Raw genomic sequence first — 19545 nt, 5'->3', positions numbered from 1 at the left:
GTCTCACTAGAGAAGATAAGTAGCAGTGGCATCACAAATCCCTCTGGTGAAACAAGTGGCGGGGGGGGGGTGCTCCTGGTTGAGCATTTTGGGCAATGTTGTCAAAATATTTTGCATCAACACATCTATCAATGCAAAAACACTAGCCAAAGTGTACTGAGAAGTTTCTTTTCTCCTCTGAACATTTCTCAGTAGAAATCACGGAATTCTTTCCCTTTCTCCAAATCATTTCATTACATGTTAAAGTGGTATGTTGGATGCCATCTGATCCTATAATTTCTCCATACAGTGCATTATACAATATGCTGATTTGTTTCCCTCTGGCTTGATTTCAGCTAGAAAAGAAAGTTTCCCATAGAAAATGCCAGTCTTCCGCTTTCTACCCAGATGCCAAAGCAAATGAAGTAGAGGTGAATCCATAGAAGCTCCGGATATCCATACAGAAGTCACAAAGTCAATTTTCCCTTTTTTATCCAGATCAAAGGCATGAATACAAGGCATTGTTAGTTGTGATGGGCAAAACTGAGTATCTGTTGATATAACAGGTCAGGTTTTTAAGGCCTTTGTCTATGCAGAGTTATAATAATGCAGAAGCCAGATTGAATACAAATTGAGGAAAAAGAGAAACAGAAAGAATGAAGGAGAGAAGAGATACAATTCAATAATGTCAATACTGTGTCTACAGAGGGAGAAATGAACACAGCTTGCCCTTTGAAAGCTTCTCCATTTCCTTGTCTTTAATACTGTCAGAGGTAAGAACACATTTTAATGGAGTTTAGTGGCAATTGAACATATTTGTTCATACATTCCATAACAGGAAGTGCTGGGAGTTTCTAGCCTAGAATATCCAGGTAGACTGGAGAGGCCTTGGCCAAGTTCTGAAGGAGGGAGTGGATTTCTTTGATGTTGAGCCTCATATGAGGCTCCCGCTGCCAACAACCCAGCATCAGATCATATACTTCCTTTGGGCATGTACGAGGTCGCTGCAGGACTCTGCCCTGAGTGATGCACTCGATTACCTGGAGAAAGAAAGAAGACAGCCAATGGATTTATTCTTTTATTGAGGATACAGCAGACAGTCAATAAATTGTGAGACAGCCATCTACTTCCCAGTCGATATTTGACTAATACTTCAGCCCCCATTTCCCTACAAAAGCTCTGCCTTTGGTAAATAGAAGTAAATGTTTGGACCCAAATGGGTGGGATTATCTCTGGATTATAATCTATCCTTGAGAAAACTGACCACCACATCCTGACTCTAGGCCTTAATAGATGTATTACATACCTCATTGTTTGAGAGCTGGTACCATGGCTGTTTGCCGTAAGTAAAGATTTCCCATAAAACAACTCCAAGGCTCCATACATCACTTTCAGTGGTGAATTTTCTGTACATGATACTTTCAGGAGGCATCCAACGAATGGGTAACATGGTATGTCCACCAACCTAGATGGAAAAATTGTAAAGAGTTTAGATGGCTTATTGAGGAAGAAATGTGCAGGAAAAGGGATATTATATTTTCTGCCTTGTCTGGGGGGATATTACAGTATAAGATCTTAAATTTATGTGATTTTTCTCATAATCTGTCCTGCAACCCTCATTATCTTCATCAGCAGTGTGACATTATCTGAGTTCTTGGACAAGTAGTTTGCTATCTTCCTTTGCTGAGACAAACATCAGAGGAGCCTACCAGTTCAACCAAGGGTTCATGTAGGGTTTTTTTCCAGCTGAAAGTCAGAGTTTAATTATGGTGTAGTCCACACATCGAGTTCAGAGCATGCAATTACATTGACTACTGGAGCTAACAATTTGTTGAGGATGTTCAGAAAAAATTGTTATCAGCTATGACTCTCTACTGATTTCACTGACTTTAAGGTAGAGGCAGGCAATGGCAAAACCACCTCTGAACGTCCCTTGCCTTGAAAACCTGACAGGGTTGCCATAAGTCAGTTGTGACTTGACAGCACTTTCCACCACCGTCAAGATAGATAGTCAATAGTGCAATCGTAAACAAAGTCACACCCTTCTAAATTCAGTGAAATAAATAGACTTAGGAGGGGGTAACATTTTTTACCTTATTCCTGTTATTACCTTATTCCTGTTTACGGAGGATGGAACAAATAATACATGTAATTGATTTGTTGACTTACAGACTACTTATTTTTTTCTGAACAGAATACATGAATATGGCAACAAACAGCAGAACATGAGGCACCACAGCACGAGTTTAACTGTTATGTACAATAAAGAGCCACACATCTTACACACTGTCAGATAGGCTCTCTGTCAACCCCCATGGACAAAATGGAGTTTTTGCACTCCATCCCTTCCCCCGTTTACACCCGGTCTCCCTCCCAAGATCTACACCTCAATGGAGACCCGCCGGGGAAATCGCCGATCTGATACCGGGTCCCGCAAAACAATGACGGAGCCCGGGAAGATCAGTGAACGCGCACGTTTATTTTCTGTATGCGTTTGCTTAAGTACTTGCCGGTAGTTAAATTCTGTATTGGTTCTTTGTTTCTCAAACCTAATCTTCCCTATTGTATCTGCCCTATATATGTATCACTATTCCCCCATGCCTGTATTCTAGCCTTAAGTCTTTTACCTGCTGAAACCACTGACTTTCTGTAATAAACTTTTAACTCGCTGTACGGTCTGGAGAAAAGTTATTTCCAGGAACGCATTGGATTACTGAGGCCTGACACACACAAACATTTGTTATTTTTCCCCATTCTTTTTATTCATGCTTGCTTTATTTAAATTGGTTTTTATTTAAATTGGTTTTTATTCATGCTTCCTTTATTTAAATTGGACATATCACAGCAACTACAAAAAGCCCACCACCAAAGAATTGACAAATTAGTTCAGATCAATAGCTAAAAAACATTTTTTGGGAAGCCCTACAGGCTCTAGAGGGAGCCCTGTGGCGCAGAGTGGTAAGCTGCAGTACTGCAGTCCAAGCTCTGCTCACGACCTGAGTTCAATCCCGACAGAAGTTGGTTTCAGGTAGCCGGCTCAAGGTTGACTCAGCCTTCCATCCTTCCCAGGTCAGTAAAATGAGTACCCAGTTTGCTGGGGGTACAGGGAAGATGACTGGGGAAGGCACTGGCAAACCACCCCGTAAACAAAGTCTGCCTGGTAAACGTCGGGATGTGATGTCACCCCATGGGTCAGGAATGACCCGGTGCTTGCACAGGGGACCTTTACCTTTTTACAGGATCTAGAGTCAAGGGCTGAGTGACCCAATCTCCCCATTCATTACTTTCCCACATCTGGGATCCAACAAGTCAAACAGATCCTGCAGAGCTTTCAGAGCACTGTATGTATTTATATGTATCAACAGTGCCAGAGATAGGATGCATTAAAAACATCCTTGAATTATTATGAACTAGGGCTGTCAATTCGGTTTGGTCCGAACTGAAAATCAATCGAATTTCCCCTGATTCGTTGCTTTTCTGTTCGGACGGATCCAAACTCAAAACTGGCGGGCAACCGGGGGGGGGGGGGGGCGAATTCAGCGAGTTCGGGAGTTCGCGAATAAATACGGCCAATTCGGCCGTCAGTAAGCAGCATAACCGTCAGTAAGCAGCATTCTCCTCCCCCGGCCAATCGGTGGGCAAGCTGGGTCTTCTTCTGGCCAATCAGTCAGGATTGAGTACTGGAGGAATCAGCTGATGTGCGGCCCGGCCAGGGAGAGAGAGAGAGAGAGCGAAATCCTCGTGTGTGTGTGGGGGGTGCTTGTGCACATTCGCTCCTTTCTGTGGCTGCAGGGGGCGCATTTTTTGGGGTGCACACACAAAACTTTCACTGGAACTTCAGATGAAGCTTCTTAAGGTACCCCCCAAGTTTTGTAAACATTGGGTCAGGGGGTCCCAAGATATGGGCTCCCCCCCTTTTTCTTTCCATGGCTGCAGGGGGCGCATTTTTGGGGGTACAAATCCCAAACTTTGAGCGGAGTTTCAGACCAGTGTTCTTAAGATACCCCCCAAGTTTTGTAAACATTGGGTCAGGGGTCTCGAGATATGGGCTCTCCCCCTTTTCCCTCCCCCCCTTTTCCATTTATGTGGCTGCAGGGGGCGCTTTTTTGGGGATATAGCCCCCAAACTTTTAGCATAGCTTCAGTGAATTATTCTTAAGATACTACCCAAGTTTTGTAAAGATGGGTTCAGTGGGGGCAGAAATATCGCCTCCCCCCCTTTTCTCTTTCCATGGCTGCAGGGGGCGCATTTTTGGGGGTGCAGACACAAAACTTTCACTGGAACTTTAGATTAAGCTTCTTAAGGAACCCCCCAAGTTTTGTGAACATTGGGTCAGGGGGTCCCGAGATATGGGCTTTCCCCTTTCCCCTTTCCCCTATTGGGATGAATGGGGCAGGCGAGCCGATCCTGTGTGCATCTCTCCAGAGCAAAACGTTCCGTGCCTAATTGGAATCATCTTGGATTACAGCCCGTCCTGATGGAACAGAAGACAGCCACAGTAAGACCCCTTTTGGGGCTTTAATCTATAATTTTTCTCCTGTGTATGTGTGTGTGTGGGGGGGAAAGCAGTCTGTGTGTGTGTGGGGAGGGAGCAGTTTCTGTGGGTGGGGGGGAAGCCAAAGGGGGCTTTCGTCGGTTCTGCCTGGGGGGGGTGTTCCCCCTCGAGTCTCTCGCTCCCTGGTTTGAGGGGGGAGGTTTCAGTTGTGTGTTGCAAAGGTGTTGTTTAACAAGGTTGTGTTTGCAGTTGTTTTGCTAATTTCTCCGCTGTTGTCGGGCTGGGAGCTTTGTGCGTGGGCGGCAAGCTCTGCTGAGAGATGCACAACATTAAGGGTGGGGGGACCCCTTTCAGGGCCCATATCTCAGCCCCCCCTGACCCAATCTTTACAAAACTTGGGGAGTCTTTCAATAAACGTCCTTTGAAGCTCTGCCAAAAGTTTGGGACCTCTAAGCCCAAAAATGCCCCCCCCCCCAGAGCCGCGGAAAGGCGCGGTTGTGTTTTTAATGGCTTTATTCGGCTGAATTTGTTTCCGAACTTTGAATTCCCGCCGAATTGAACGGATCCGAAGTGGGGGAGTTCGGACTTCGGCACGTACCCAACCCACAAGGGCCAAATTCGGCCGAATCCGAACTGTACCGAATTTTTTTTTTTTTGACAGCCCTATTATGAACCACCTGTGGCTGAGGTAAGTTTGGGAAATATAGTGTTAATAATGTATTAGTAATGCATTACCAGACGCAAACAAGGATTCAGTTTCTGACCTTTGATCTAAGATGAGCTGATAAGGCAAACAGCTCCTCTCCACTGCATTTACCCAGTGGGAGAATAATCATCATTAGAAAGTAAAACACATTAGACCCTTAGAAATACGTGGCCACGCACCAGACCAAAGGGCAAGTGCCATTAAAATGTTATTAGTTGTTAGAGGCTTTTGGTTCATTAAATATTAAGTGGCTTTTAAACCTATTCATCATATGGTATCTACCACTGATTTGATTCAGTGGGGTTTTATGATACAGTCTTTAAAAAATTAATGAAAACTGTGATTGTAAAATATGGTTCCATCTTTTATTACAGTTTTATTGTGATTTAGGTTTTCCACTGTCATTATAAAAATGTAAAAGTCTATGAGAAAAGATGCATTTCCTTTCCCTTACTAGCCTCCCTATAGTTCTCTATAGCTTCCCTGATTGCCTCACTCACAGGGATATCAAAATAACCATTTGCACAATAGATTAAAAGACTATTAGAGCACCTGTTGGTGTTTCAGTCATGTTCCATTCCACTATGTCAATGGTAACTTCCATCTGAACCAGTCACACACAACATGGGTCTCCATGTACTGGAAAACTGAATAATTTTCTAGAGCTGAAACTTTGGCCTGTTTCACATTTGTTCTAAGCTCATTTTTATGACAATTTGATAAGAAACAATTCCCCCAAAGTGTAAGAAGTGTCCACATTTACTAAAACTGGTAATACATGCACTCAGTAAATTCATGTTTGTGGTTGTATGTCTCATGCAAAAATATGCAACGGGAAGCTCTTGTTGTTTGGGACTCTCATTGAGCAGATACACAATGGAAAATATACAAAATTTTTGAGCAGTCTTTTGAGTGGCTAAGCTCCAAAACAATCACTTTCCCTGAGTTGTCTACATGAAGGCTGTGCATGTAATTATCTCTTAATTCAATTGATTTAAGCCAGTAAGCATGATAAACTTTTTGTGCAGGCCTTTTGGAAATGGAATGGCTACGTTTCAACGACTACCAATCAATTATTGCTCTTTAGATTCATCTACAATACAGACATTTAAAAAACAGCTCCATTATGTGCTGTTGAGCTAAGAAAGGATGCAGATTGTTATGATTGCTGAAATACTCTTATCTTCTCAGTCCACAGCAGTTGACATTGGATGGTAAGTTTGTCAGCATAGAAAACCTCCATTCTTATTGCTATCCTGTTGACTGGCAATTTCAATAACAGATGAAGAACCCGCTCCTATCAATCACTAATTTCTTTGAAAGGACAGCATTTAATTTTAGCCTTAATCTTTATGAACTTTTCCATGAGTCTAAACTGAAAGTAGAGGCAATTGTGTGAAAGTATTAGTGCAATACAATGGCTAAAGAACTGAGTTCAGAAGCCTTTGGAGATAGAGTTGCCAACCTCCAGGTAATCAACAAAAAGAACACCTCTGTACTTATACCAAGGTTAGGAAATTAGTACAGGAAACAGCTGACACAACCATAGCATAACAAAATTGTATTAACTAACTACAAGCAACAAGTGAAAGATATATACAGTGCCAATGAAATAAAGTATGCACAATATTTATGAAGAAGTCCATATAAATGGTGTCCAATATCAGTCCAAAAATGGTATCTTCAAACTGAAGAGTAAAAAGGGATACGATTGTTTCACAGTCTTTCTCAGTCCCACTTATATCAACAGCAGTGCATACACTTGTTCCAAATTCAACTTATGCATATGTTCACAATTTTCCATAAAGTCCCCATAGGGATACTTAATATAACTGCATATATAACTCTCCAATATTCCCAATTCGGGATATTATATCATTTAATCCTAGCAGTTCTTCAGCAATTGTTCAGCCAACCTTTTACAGCATCTACTACAGAGTCAACAGGTTCCCAGCTGGGGTTCCTGCCCTCCTCAGGCTCCGCCCCAAAAACCTCCCACTGATGGCAAAGAGGGACCTGGCAACCCTATTTGGAGAACATCTCATTTCTGTTATAAGTTAGTAATGGACAACTCTCTACTTCCCATCATAAGACACTTCAGAGAAAATTACAGACCCATTAATGAGTTTTGGACTATATAATCTTTTGTACATTAAAAACTGATTCAGAATAATAAACAATAATGCTATCCAATCTCATATCCTCACCCTTCAAAGTCAATTCATAGGATCCTCAGTGGCCAATACACAGTCACCACTTTAATTTGGTACTTCATACTGAAGTGGTGCTCTAGTATTTTCTCCTTCCTTGTTAGTTAAGTGGCAACATCATTTTAACAACAATATATAGCTTTGAATATATAGCTTCTTTCTTTCAGATTACGTCAAGCAGAATTTTTAGTCTTCACTACTGATAATGTTCAAATATCTCAGTATCCCCCTACCCCTATGTCTGCTAATTAGAGAAGACTTAAGAAATATTATATTTTCTCAGAATAATAACTGTTTGTGTAATCATCACAATATTTTCTGATCAGGAAAGTAGAAAAGATAAAAAAGGGAATATTTAGGCTGAAGGCACACACAGAGAAGCACACATCCGGTGTTCCTTATCAGCTATCACCTCCCTGTTATAAGGCACATTCATGTTGGTATAATAGCTACCTGTCATTCAGCTCTGCATGCCACTTGTTAAAAATAAGAGAATTTGTTCTCTTCCCATTCATTCCCACTCTGCTGCTGCAATGGCACAAAGCATCGCCTGCTTTTGTGGGAGCACACTTGAAAGATGGCTATGGTATTGCATACTAATTGACATACTTTAATGACTCCTCTCCCTCACTCCCCCCACCCTGAATTACCAGTTAGTAGCACATGAGGTTTGGCTGCCATGGAAACTAAGTCTCCAAATGCACAAAACCCACTACATCAACATTTTGAGCATACTCCTAGCGAATTGCAAAGATGTGAGGAAAGGCATAAGGAGAGGCATTGCCTTTGCGGACAAGCTGCTAGAATCCTGACAGATTTATTATTACCAGCAGATAAAATTCTTGCACATCTATTCCATTTACAGACCATACAGCAATAATGGAATATTAACAACACACACACAGCAGAGTTCACTATATGGAAAATCATCAGATCAAAAACGTAACCACTTATTTGCTTCACATTCTTCCACCAAGGCAGAAGCTCCTTTAAAGCACAGATGTTTACTGGTGCCCGTGACAATTTAACGATTCATCAAATTATTTAGAATTAAGTTTTTTTTCCTACTGCTAACAAATTTGAACAATGAAAATGCCAGTCTGTGGAAATGTGCTATGGAGTCATTCCAATTTTTGTTTAAGGGCTACAGAGCCATAAAATCAGGATCAAAGGAGGCTTAGCCATGCAGGTGGACTGGACCAGGTGGTAGAGGCTCAGGATAGCCTCTGAACGGAGCTATTTGCCAGAGTTCATAAAAACAAGTGCCAGAGCAGTTGATGTGAACTCTGGTCAATCATCCTTGGCTCAATTCCTTGGTAGGGTTTGTAGGACACAGTGGGGAAATAAAGGGATTTGCAATAATATTTAACTCACATGTAAGGTTTTATGTGCCTAGGCAGACAGATAGTAGCAGAGCAGAGTATGGGCAACAAGGTTACAATAGGGTTGACTCAACTTTCTGGTGTTTTGCCAATCTCTGTATCTAATAGCAAACTGACTGGCCCGTGTAGATAAAGAAAGCAGCACAACCAAACCATGCACAGAGCAGGTAGGATATCCTAAGCAAGCAGGAAAATATAGTTCTGTGGATAACAGCAGATACTTGAACTACCATATTTTTCGCTCCATAAGACGCACTTTTTTCCTTCTCAAAAGTGAGGGGAAATGTCTGTGTGTCTTATAGAGCGAATGTGCACACAGAGCCGACTGGGCATGCTGGGAGGCGGCCGGGGAAAGCCGCCTTGCACCGTTCCAGCGTGCCCAGCCGGCTCTGTGCGCCCGTCCAGCCGGCTCTGTGCGCCCGCCCAGCCCGCTCTGTGCGCCTGCCCGCCTCCCACCTGGGAAGCAGGGGGAGGGGAGTTCAGAGCCGGCTTGGCACGCTGGAACGACGCGAGACGGCTCTGTGCGCCCACCCACCTCCCAGCTGGGAAGCGGGGTGGGGGGGAAGCACAGAGCCGGCTTGGCGAGGCGGGCGCACAGAGCCGGATTGGCGCACTGGAACAACGCAAGCCGTCTTTGTGCGCCCACCCACCTCCCAGCCCGCTCTGTGCACCCGCCCGCCTCCCAGCTGGGAAGCGGGGGGGAGCACAGAGCCGGCTTGGCGCGCTGGAACAACGCGAGCCCGCTCTGTGCGCTCACCCGCCTCCCAGCTGGGAAGTGGGGGGGAGTACAGAGCCGGCTTGGCGAGGCGGGTGGGCGCACAGAGCCAGCTGGGAAGCGGGGGGGGGGAGCACAGAGCCGGCTTGGCGAGGCGGGCGGGCGCACAGAGCCGGCTTGGCGCGCTGGAACAATGCGAGCCGGCTCTATGCGCCTGCCCGCCTCCCAGCCTGCTCTGTGCGTCTGTCCGCCTCCCCGCTGGGAAGCGGGGGGGAGCACAGAGACGGCTTGGCGCTCTGGAACGACGCGAGCCGGCTCTGTGCGCCCGCCTGCCTCCCAGCTGGGAAGCAGGGGGGAACACAGAGCCCGCTTGGCGAGGCGGGCGCACAGAGCCAGCTTGGCGCGCTGGAACGACGCCAGCCGGCTCTGTGCGCCCGCCCGCCTCCCAGCTGGGAGGCGGGGGGCGTGCGCCGGCTCACTCTGTGCGGCCCTGCCCGCCTCCCAGGGCATTCACTCCATAGGACAAGTTTTTAGAGGAGGAAAACAAGATTTGTTCTTGTTTTCCTCCTCTAAAAACTAGGTGCGCCTTATGGAAAGGTGCCTCCTATGGAGCGAAAAATACGGTATCTTCACAAGCATCCATTTTCCAAGTCAAATCTGATGATTGAATCACAAAGGTGTCAATTTTGGATACAAACACTGCTGCTGCAGTTTCCATTCATTGAGCAGCAGTCATACGTGCCAGATTGTACTGGTGAAAAGCAATAAATTGAAAAAGGAACAGGGCAGCGACATTACATGTTAGCCTAGCTAGAGAGATGCTTTTCCTGTGTCATCTAAAAGCATAAGTAACAATACTCTGTTTCGCAGCAGAAGCAAATAGTATCCACAATTTAAGATAAAGTTTAAGGCAACTTTAGCATTCTTTCAGGACATTCTTTTCTTTAGATAGTGGAGAAAAGTGAAGCATTTGAGCCAGCACACATCAAAGGCAGGATGACTGAATAGTCAGACATCAAGAATAAAATTAATAAAATATATTAAAAAGCCTAGCAGGAAAACCCTCAGAGTAATAATATGTGAACAATCCCTCCATTATAGAAAAGTGTATCAATTATATTTTAATCGTGCCTTAATGGAATAATGTGCGTTAACTTCAGTGTCAAACCATTTGTAAGAATATGCCAAAGTATGTTCTGGTTTAATAATGCTGAGGTGTACTTCTCATTCAGTTATTACATATTTCATGTAACTAATGTGTTGTGAACTCGTATGTTACAAGCATGCTTAGTGCATAAGAATAAAACTGAGTAAAACAGATAACCAAGTAGAAGCTCAGAAGTAAACAACTTGTATAACTTGAAGCCAACATAAATTTAGAACCCAGAATTCAAACCACCAAAGAGTAACCAGAGACTATATTACTTTAGGGGACCCACCAAGAATGTATAAAAAGACCTGAATTTGGTCAAAGGAACCCAGGGAAAAGCTCAGTCAGATTCCATAAGCTGCATCATCTAAGTAGTCAGTAGAGTATCATGGTCTAGCTAGCCAATCTACAAAATTCTATAACAACTGGTAGTTAGCTCTGTTTTAAGAATAGGATAGGCCTGAGTATTTATTTATTTATTTATTTTGCCATCAAGTCACATCTGACTTATGACGACCCATGGTGGGGTTTTCAAGGCAAGAGACGTTTAGAGGTGGTTTGCCATTGCCTGCCTCCGTGTCACGACCCTAGTATTCTTTGTAGATTTCCCATCAAAATACTTGCCAGGGTTGACCCTACATAGCTTCTGAGATCTGACAAGATTAGGCTAGCCTGGCCTATTGAAGTCAGAATTTGTTGCATGGTCTTTTTTCTAACCCAATTCTTCCTTACAACAGGACTGCTTTCACTTACTAGTGGAACCCAACAGAGTTTTTACTACTATGAGATAGAACAAGACCATCAGATACAATGCAGTGTCTTATTATTCACAGTACACTTAGTGGTTCACATGTACCTTCTTAGTAAAGTCTCCTGAATTGTTATAAGGAGACTTTATTAAGAAGGTACATGTGAACCACTAAGGCTGCAATTCTTAAGGGGGTGGGGTGCAGCTCCTTAGGAGCCGGTGTGACCCCACAATGGCGTAAGTGCCCATTTAATCCATGATAAGGGGCCCTTATGCTGTAAGAGGTGGCATCCATGCTGGTGCCAGTGCGCTATGCTATGGCTTGGGGCTTGGGTGCATGCACCAATGCACTAGACCTCAGAGGCAAGCAGCAATAAAGAAGAAGAATTCTGGGAACAACAAGCAACCCTTTTGGTTCACAGTTCAAGGTGATGGGGGATGTCTTTGCTTTTCAGAAAAGACAGTCATCTTCGATCTTTAAATAGTTTCCTCCTAATAATCTGCCCATGCCCAGCACTCTCTGGATCCCTATAAGACTCTAGGCAGTTGCTCCGCAGAAGGCAGGGGATCATCTCCATGTAATTAAAATTACAGCTGCAAAGAGCTCTTCATGGAGCTTTTAAATCTTAGTGCCAAACACAACATCTCTACTTATGAGGGAAGACCCCTTCCCCAGTTCCATGAGATTTGAAAGTAAAACTTACAGTGTATGATAACAATAAAACTCCTGTCCCAAGACTGGTATGGAGGTCAAGAAAGGTTGTTCATGTCTGTCCTAACTCACTGCTAAAAACTACGCTTTCCTTTTTCCTTCAGTGCCAACATATATATTTTCTATAATAATTAAACAGACACATAGTATGAGCGGGAGAAACTACTTCATTGGACCTGGAGATATGCATTCAGATTTTAACTAATCAAAAATCACACTGAAAATCACTGATTCATTTATGTAATTATTATCACTAATCCAAATTGAAAAATTAATGAGCCAGCAAATCTTCTTATTTGTCTAGGCTTGCTGTTGGCAAGACCCGTTGCCTGCCACCACTCCGAGCGGCAGCAGGAGAAAAATAAAAAACAGCAATGTCGCCAACGTCACTACATCACTTGTGGGTAAAACCCAGAAGTTACAATGGGACCCTCCAGTGGCAGATCTACTATGAAACAAATGAAGCTTAAGCTTCAGAGCCCCTAATCCCAGAGGGACCCTGAAGCAACTTTTTTTAAAAAAATGAGTGAATTTTTCAACAAAATCGATAAGAGTTCTTTAAAATGTTATTAAAATAAGGCTATTTTAGTGATAGAATCATAAGCAAATGGGTTGAAGTACTTAATATTGACCTTAAAATATGCTCTAATACCCATTTCATATGGCCTCAAAATGTCCCTGTAACTGGTCACATTTCAAAATTTTCTCAGGGGCTTGCAGCACCTGAACCCCCAGCTGTATGGGCTTGCTGAGCTTGCCAGAATCTATTCATAGCCTACATTTTGGCAGCTGGATCCTCGAATCCTTCGTTGGTGCACAGCTTAATAGTTCTATAGCTCAGCCCTTAGACTAGAGCCAATTGGAACCATGAAAAGGCATCTGAATTCTCAATTCGGGCTGCACTCATCTCACTTTGCATTTTAACACCAAAAATCAGATTTTCACCTCTTTATCCTAACAAGCCCCCTCTGATGAGAATGAACCAATACATCTGCCATAGAACAACCCCACTGAAGAAGATAACAACAGTTACCCAGACTTTGTTGCTGGTTGCGAAGGGGCCTCCATAACAGTTCATGCTTCAGGGTTTCAAAAATGTAGGTCCTCCACTGGGTCCCTCTAGGAATCATCAGAAACTTTTCAATTTTACCACAGAATTTCTGGCAATTCAGAGAGCTACCTGTTGTCACTGATGTACTGACACTGCCAGCATCCCATGCACTCTCCCATCTCCCCATCCCCAGCCCTACAACTCTGTCTATCTATCTGTCTATCTGTCTATCTGTCTATCTATCTATCTATCTATCTATCTATCTATCTATCTATCTATCTATCTATCAATCAATCATCTGGCAATCCTATCCATCTGTTATTGTAAGGTGCCCAGGTGAGACTCAAACCAAGCCTTCTACCAGCCAGCCCCTACCACCTAATAACTCAGGCCAGAGGGTCTGCTGTGGTATAAAAGGAAGTGAGCACCTGGATCCTGTGTAGCCCAACACCATCATCTGGTCTGCAATCACAACTCTCTTTTCAAACATTACCTCACTGGGCTACAGTACATACATATCACCAGGTCTAACAAGGATACCGCAGACTATATGGGCCAAGCTATACATTATGGTGTCTGCTGGTCCAACTCAATGGATGCCAACACCATTTTAGAGCTGAACTTGACCATTTAAAAATGGTGCGAGGGCAGCATTGCACCGGGACCGGGTGATCTTTTCAAATGCTGAAACAGCCTGTTCTAAATGGCCAAATTTAGTTCTAAAATGGCATTGGCGTCCAAGGGTAGTAACGTCTAGTTTGGTCCTGGTTTAGACATGTTCAGTCTGGGCTACTTGTCAGTTGTGAGCAGTCCTGGCCCAGACTTGCCACCACCTCCATTCTACCTGGTGCCTACCTGGATACTGGATCTTGCCTCCCTGTTATTACACTTTTTGCCTCTGGCCCTCTAACTCACATCTGATCCCTTAGAACACCAGTTTGCTGTCTGCTTTTGACCTTGCCTCATGCCCCTGGCCCCTTGCACTCCTGCCTGTCCTCTAGTATCCTGACCGCTATTCTGGGACCTGGCTGTCTGTTGTTGAGTTCACAGAAACCAGAAGGAGGGGAAGACTGACTCAGCAGATATGTAACTGGTAGGAACATTTACTAATCAGCAAAGGTAAGCAAATCTTGCCACCGAGGTGGTCTGTGATGACAGCTCCATCTTTCCAATCTCAAGCCCTTAATGGCCATGGCCACACATACCGGCAGGACCTATTCTCCTGTTATGCTCTGCCATGACAGTTCTGCTCATCCAAGCAAGGCTTTCTGATGGTATAACCTTGCAAATAGGTAAGATTGGCAGCTGCCTATTCACATGCATTCCCTGTGGTGGCTCCCACTTTGTGGGACAGTCTGCCTGAGTTGGTCTGGAAGGCTTCCTCTCTTCTACCATTCTACAGAACGTGCAAAACAGAAATGAACAGGAGAGCATTTTAATAAAGGGTTTAGTACTGTACTAGAATGGGGCAGTTCATCAGGGTACTTTTATAATGGAATAGGGCATTGGTCTGTTGCAATTATTATTGTAGATGACATCTTGCTTTTACTGTATTGACTTCTACCTCTGTAAATCTACTTTCTTCATTGTTTATTGTATGCCTTGCCTTAGACGTTCTGTTGTTTGCATTGTTCTCTAATTCTGTAATTCTAGTCCTATCACATTGTTCCTTGATTGTTTTATGGTATCTGATTGCATGGTTTTATAATCTGTAGTCCACTTTGAGTCTCAGCAAGAAAGACGGGCTATAAATAAATTCAATAAATAAATTGGTGAAGGCTTTTATTCTGTATAAGCAGCGGTTACTATTTGCTTGATATTATATTCTCTCTAGTGCTGCACCTCCTAGACACAGAGACAAATGTTTTGTTTCTGGACCTTTCCTCCCACAGGTCTGAAATTTGGCAGGGAGGATTCCACGGGTATAATCCCTGAGAATGTCACTTCAGTTGGAAGGGGAAGAAAAGTTGTAACCAGAAAAATGATAATCATTTAAATGAATGAGAATGAAAGATAATTGAATAACTAAAACTTTCTTTGTTAAGAGATCAAAACAATGTGTGTGCATGCATATTGCTAACTAGAACCAGAGCTGGCCTCTCCTGGCCTGCAGAAGACGGAAACTACCAACAAGAAGAATGAAAAGTGAAACTACATAAAATCCCTAAACAATTGTCTCAAAATTGCTGCACACTTCAGCCAGGGAACATCTCCAAATTCACCATTGCCCCAAACCCAAATGGCCTCAAATGCAACAGTTGTAAATAGGGCAGCCAGATGGATGGCTGTGGGTGTGTGTGGGTATGCACATGCGATGACGGCACTTCTGGTTTTACTTCCGCAAGCGCCACATTGCAGCAACTGCTTTAACACTCAAACCCCCAAAATTTAGGGGTTTGAGTGTTAAATCTGCTGTGGCAGTGCAGCGCTTCCGGAAGTAAAACCAGAAGTGCCGTCATCACATGCGCCTGCCCGTGTGCACCCGCGGCCGCCCCAGCCCAGCCCCTAAAACCTCCTGCTGATCAGGGGGGGACCTGGCAACTGATCATCTGACTCATCACCCCACAAAGAAAGGAAACTTTCTATCAAAACTCTAGTGCCGTGTTGGCGAACCTATGGCACGCGTGCCGACTCTGGCACGCGTAGCCCTCTCTGCCGGCACGCGCCCGGCCGCCTCCACTCACCCCCCGGGGAAGCAGCCTTCCTTCCCCTTCCCTTCCCAGGCTGGAGGCGAGGGGTCGAGGCGCGGCTTTGCCTGGCCCCGTGCCAAGGGCGGTCCGCAGCAACTCCGGATTGGCTCCTCAAGCCCGAGGTCGGACTGGGAGGCGCTTCAGAACGGGGGCGGGGACAGCGGGCGAGCCAGCAGCGGTCGCCCTCAGGGCCCGCCTGCCCGCCCGCCCGCTGAAAAAGGCCCCCGAATGCCGGGCCGCCACCTGCGGCGCCTCCCCTGCTCGGCCAAGAGGAGCCGCCGCCGCCGCCCCGGTTCTGCCCTGTGCGCAGCCCAGCCCAGCGGCCTGCGAAGCGGCGCCGGGGAGCGGGAGCGGCCCGTGCGGTGGGGGGGGCGTGCTGCGGTGGCGGCCGGCGGGACTTGCGCCCAAGCAGCCTCCGGAGCCTCTGGGAAGAGGAGTAAGAAGACTCCTGGCCCAGCCTGGGCTCCGCTGCAGCTGCCAGAGAAACGCAGCGCAGCACGGCCCTCTCTGAAGCCGCAGCGTGCAGGAACGCTGCGGCCCCTTTAAACCCCCGCTCGCCATCGGCAAGAGGAGGCGGGAGGCGGGAGGCGGGAGGGAGGAAGGAAGGAAGACGCTTCCCCCAAGCCAGGAAGGCAAAGCGTCCCTGCACGCCGCGCTGCACAGGGGTTGAAACCTCTCTCGGCCGCCGCAGAGGGAGGGAGGGAGGGGGGAAGAAGAGGAAAAAGCCAGTCGCTCCCTCCCGGGGCCGGAGCATCCGCGTGGGAGCCGATCAGGTGGAGGACTTTTGTGGACTGGTGGGGGGGAGAGGTAGGAAGGCTGAAGCCCGGTCGCAGGGAGCCGGCTGTGTGTGTGTGAAGGCTTTTCTCTCTTTTCTTCCTTTTTCTGTCACTCTCCTATTCTTTCTCTCCTCTTTTTCTGTCTCTTCCCCCCCCCCTCTTTTTCTCTCTCCTTTTCTTTCTTTCTTTCTCTCTCTCTCCTTTCCATGCTTCCTTTCTGCCTTCTTTCTGTCCTTCATTCTTTCCTTCCTTCTTTCCTTACTTCTTTCTGTCCTTCATTCCTTCCTTCCTTCTTTCTGTCCTCCTTTCTTCCCTTCCTTCCTCCTTTCCTTCTTTCTGTCCTTCTTTCCTTCCTTCCTTCTTTCTGTCCTTCATTCCTTCCTTCCTTCTTTCCTTACTTCTTTCTGTCCTTCCTTCCTTCTTTCTGTCCTTTCTTCCCTTCCTTCCTCCTTTCCTTCTTTCTGTCCTTCATTCCTTCCTTCCTTCTTTCTGTCCTTCATTCCTTCCTTCTTTCTGTCCTTCATTCTTTCCTTCCTTCCTTCTTTCCTTGCTTCTTTCCTTCCTTCCTTCTTCCCTTTCTTTCCTTCTTTCTGTCCTTCCTTCCTTGCAACTTTCTTTCCTTCCTTCCTTTCCTTCTTTCCTTCCTTCTTTCCCTGCTTCCTTCCTTCTTTCTGTCCTTCATTCTTTCCTTCCTTCCTTCCTTCTTTCCTTCTTTCTTTCCTTACTTCCTTCTTTCCTTCCCTGCAGATCAACCGCAGGCTGCAAGCTGCGCCCCACTGGCACCTTGGTTGCCTGGGCCCACCGCTGGCTGCCTTCCCACCTGGGAGGAGGGGGAAGACCAGGGGGAGCTGAGGCACCCTCCAAGCCTTCTCTGCATAGCCTCCCCTAAGGTTGCCAACCTCCAGGTGGTGGCCATTGGGCTCTATGGCTGTGCAGTCTTCCTCCCCAAACCCCGCCCTCCTCAGGCTTCACCCCCAAAACCTCCCGCCAGTGGTGAAGAGGACCTGGCAACCCTAGCTTCCCCACACACACACACACCAGGAGATCTACGCCCGGTATGGCCCCCGAACGATGTTATAAATATGCAAATGGCCCTTGGCAGAAAAAAGGTTCCCCACCCCTGTTCTAAACTAAAACCTCAGTATTCAGGTTAAATTGCCGCATTGGCACTCGGCGATAAATAAGTGGGTTTTGGGTTGCAGTTTGGGCACTCGGTCTCTAAAAGGTTCGCCATCACTGCTCTAGTGCATTTGCTTTCCATCTGGCTAACATACACACCGACAGCGCAATCCTATGCAGACTTATTCCAGTCTAAGACCATTTAGGATTGCATTGTAAATTACCCACATTTTTGCAAGTCCTGTTCCTCCTTAATGTGTATTACATATATTTGCATGTAACATGTAGTTTGTCCCTAATGTTGACATGCATAAAGGGGGTTCAGCCTCAAAAAAGATGGTAACAGGAACATGGCAACTGAGCTCCAGCCGATAAGAGATCAGTTCTATCGGAGAAAATGGCCGCTTTGGCAATTGGACCCTATGGCATTGAAGTCCCTCCCCTCCCCAAACCCTGCCCTCCTCAGGCTCTGCCCCAAAAACCTCCTGCCAATGGCAAAGGGGGACCTGGCAACCCTAGTGGGAAAACAGTGCATGGCTGTCTACATCATACTCTGTATACGGCATCTGGGTGTCCTTTAGTTGGAGCCAGCATGGCAATTCATGTATTCTTAGGCTGCTTAGTTTCGCTTTCTTTGCTAAGGTTTTTTTAAAAAAACTTTAAGCTTAATAAGCAGGAGAAGGAATTGAGGGAAGATGGCTATTAGCTTGAAACTGTTTTTTCCATTTCCTGCTGTGGTATTCACAGCCTGGGTGTGGCTGAGGGTGTGAGCCCTTGGGTGTGAGCTGAACTTAGCTCATGCAATACAGCCAGTGCCAACTTCCAGGTGGGGCCTGGAGATCTCCTGGAATTACAACTGATCTCTAGACTACAAAACACAGCTCCCCTAGCTGCTTGGAGGCATCATACCCTACGGAGGTCCCTCCCTTCCTCAAACCTCCCCCTCCCCAGGATCCACCTTCCAAATCTCCAGAAATTTCCCAACTCAGACCTGGCAACTCTACCATGGCCTTGGCCAGTCAGGTTGACCTAATGGAGATCAGCCTAGGATGTCTTGTCTACTTTTTGTTTATTATTTGTTTTTACACTATGTTTGCAAATTTGTTTAAGGTATTTTTGCAAGCCACTTTGGGTCCCCACTGGGAAGAAAAGTGGGATAAAAATATATTCAATAAATGAATAGGCAAGTGGGGCAGAGTTTCTCTATACCAGCGATAGCCGCTACAAACAATTGACACGAGTTGCTGCTCCATGTTATCCTGTTCTGATCAGGCTGAAAGTCTCTTCAGCATGAAGGGGACCATATCCCAAACAATGCCCCCAGGCTCCACCAAAGTTTTGTGCTACTGTTGTCCTGACAAGAGCTGCCACAGAGGGACCTGGTCAGGCTTGGAAGGTTCATTTCTCAATTTTATGTCCTCCTTTACCAGCAAAGGCATCCATATACTCTAGACTGTGAATCCTCTCTTTGTAACACATTTACTTTGGAACCATTATATATAGGGCTACTGTCTGGTAAATGGGTTAAGAATGATTTTAAAAACATTGAAAGTAGGCTAAAAATAAAGCCAGACTCTTCAGTAGTTCTGGCACCCACTCTGCAGCCACTGAAAACCCCTTTGTCATTCTCTAGATCCCGGCATGACGCAACGGCCCAACTGGGCTGTGACGTCAGAGCAGAGCTGAAAAGCAAATGTGGAGAAGGCGCTCGTTTCATTTGAGTACCGGTTGCCAAAATAGCATCTAATAAAAAGCCTTCAAACTGTGACAGCTCAATACAAACACCCACAAGGATGCCTTGGCAAGCTGCTT

At 45.6% G+C, this 19545-nt stretch overlaps 1 protein-coding gene across 5 annotated transcripts in view; it reads right to left on the bottom strand.

Annotated features, from left to right (window-relative positions):
* Positions 1-221: 221 nt before the first annotated feature.
* NTRK2 (neurotrophic receptor tyrosine kinase 2) overlaps positions 222-19545 on the bottom strand; it is a 190021-nt gene continuing 170697 nt past the window's right edge. For all 5 annotated transcript variants that reach the window (XM_056847989.1, XM_056847991.1, XM_056847990.1 and 2 more), the window contains 2 exons: positions 1286-1444; positions 222-1019 (listed from right to left, as the gene is read on the bottom strand). In XM_056847989.1, the coding sequence (XP_056703967.1) occupies positions 834-1019; positions 1286-1444 (345 nt within the window). In that variant the 3' untranslated portion in view covers positions 222-833. The remainder of the gene's footprint in view (positions 1020-1285; positions 1445-19545) is intronic.

Source organism: Euleptes europaea, chromosome 4 (genome assembly GCF_029931775.1).
Source record: "Euleptes europaea isolate rEulEur1 chromosome 4, rEulEur1.hap1, whole genome shotgun sequence".
NCBI classification, from domain to species: Eukaryota; Metazoa; Chordata; class Lepidosauria; order Squamata; family Sphaerodactylidae; genus Euleptes; species Euleptes europaea.
The sequence above is the reverse complement of the archived record's forward strand: the minus strand, read 5'-3'. Positions and strand labels throughout refer to the sequence as shown.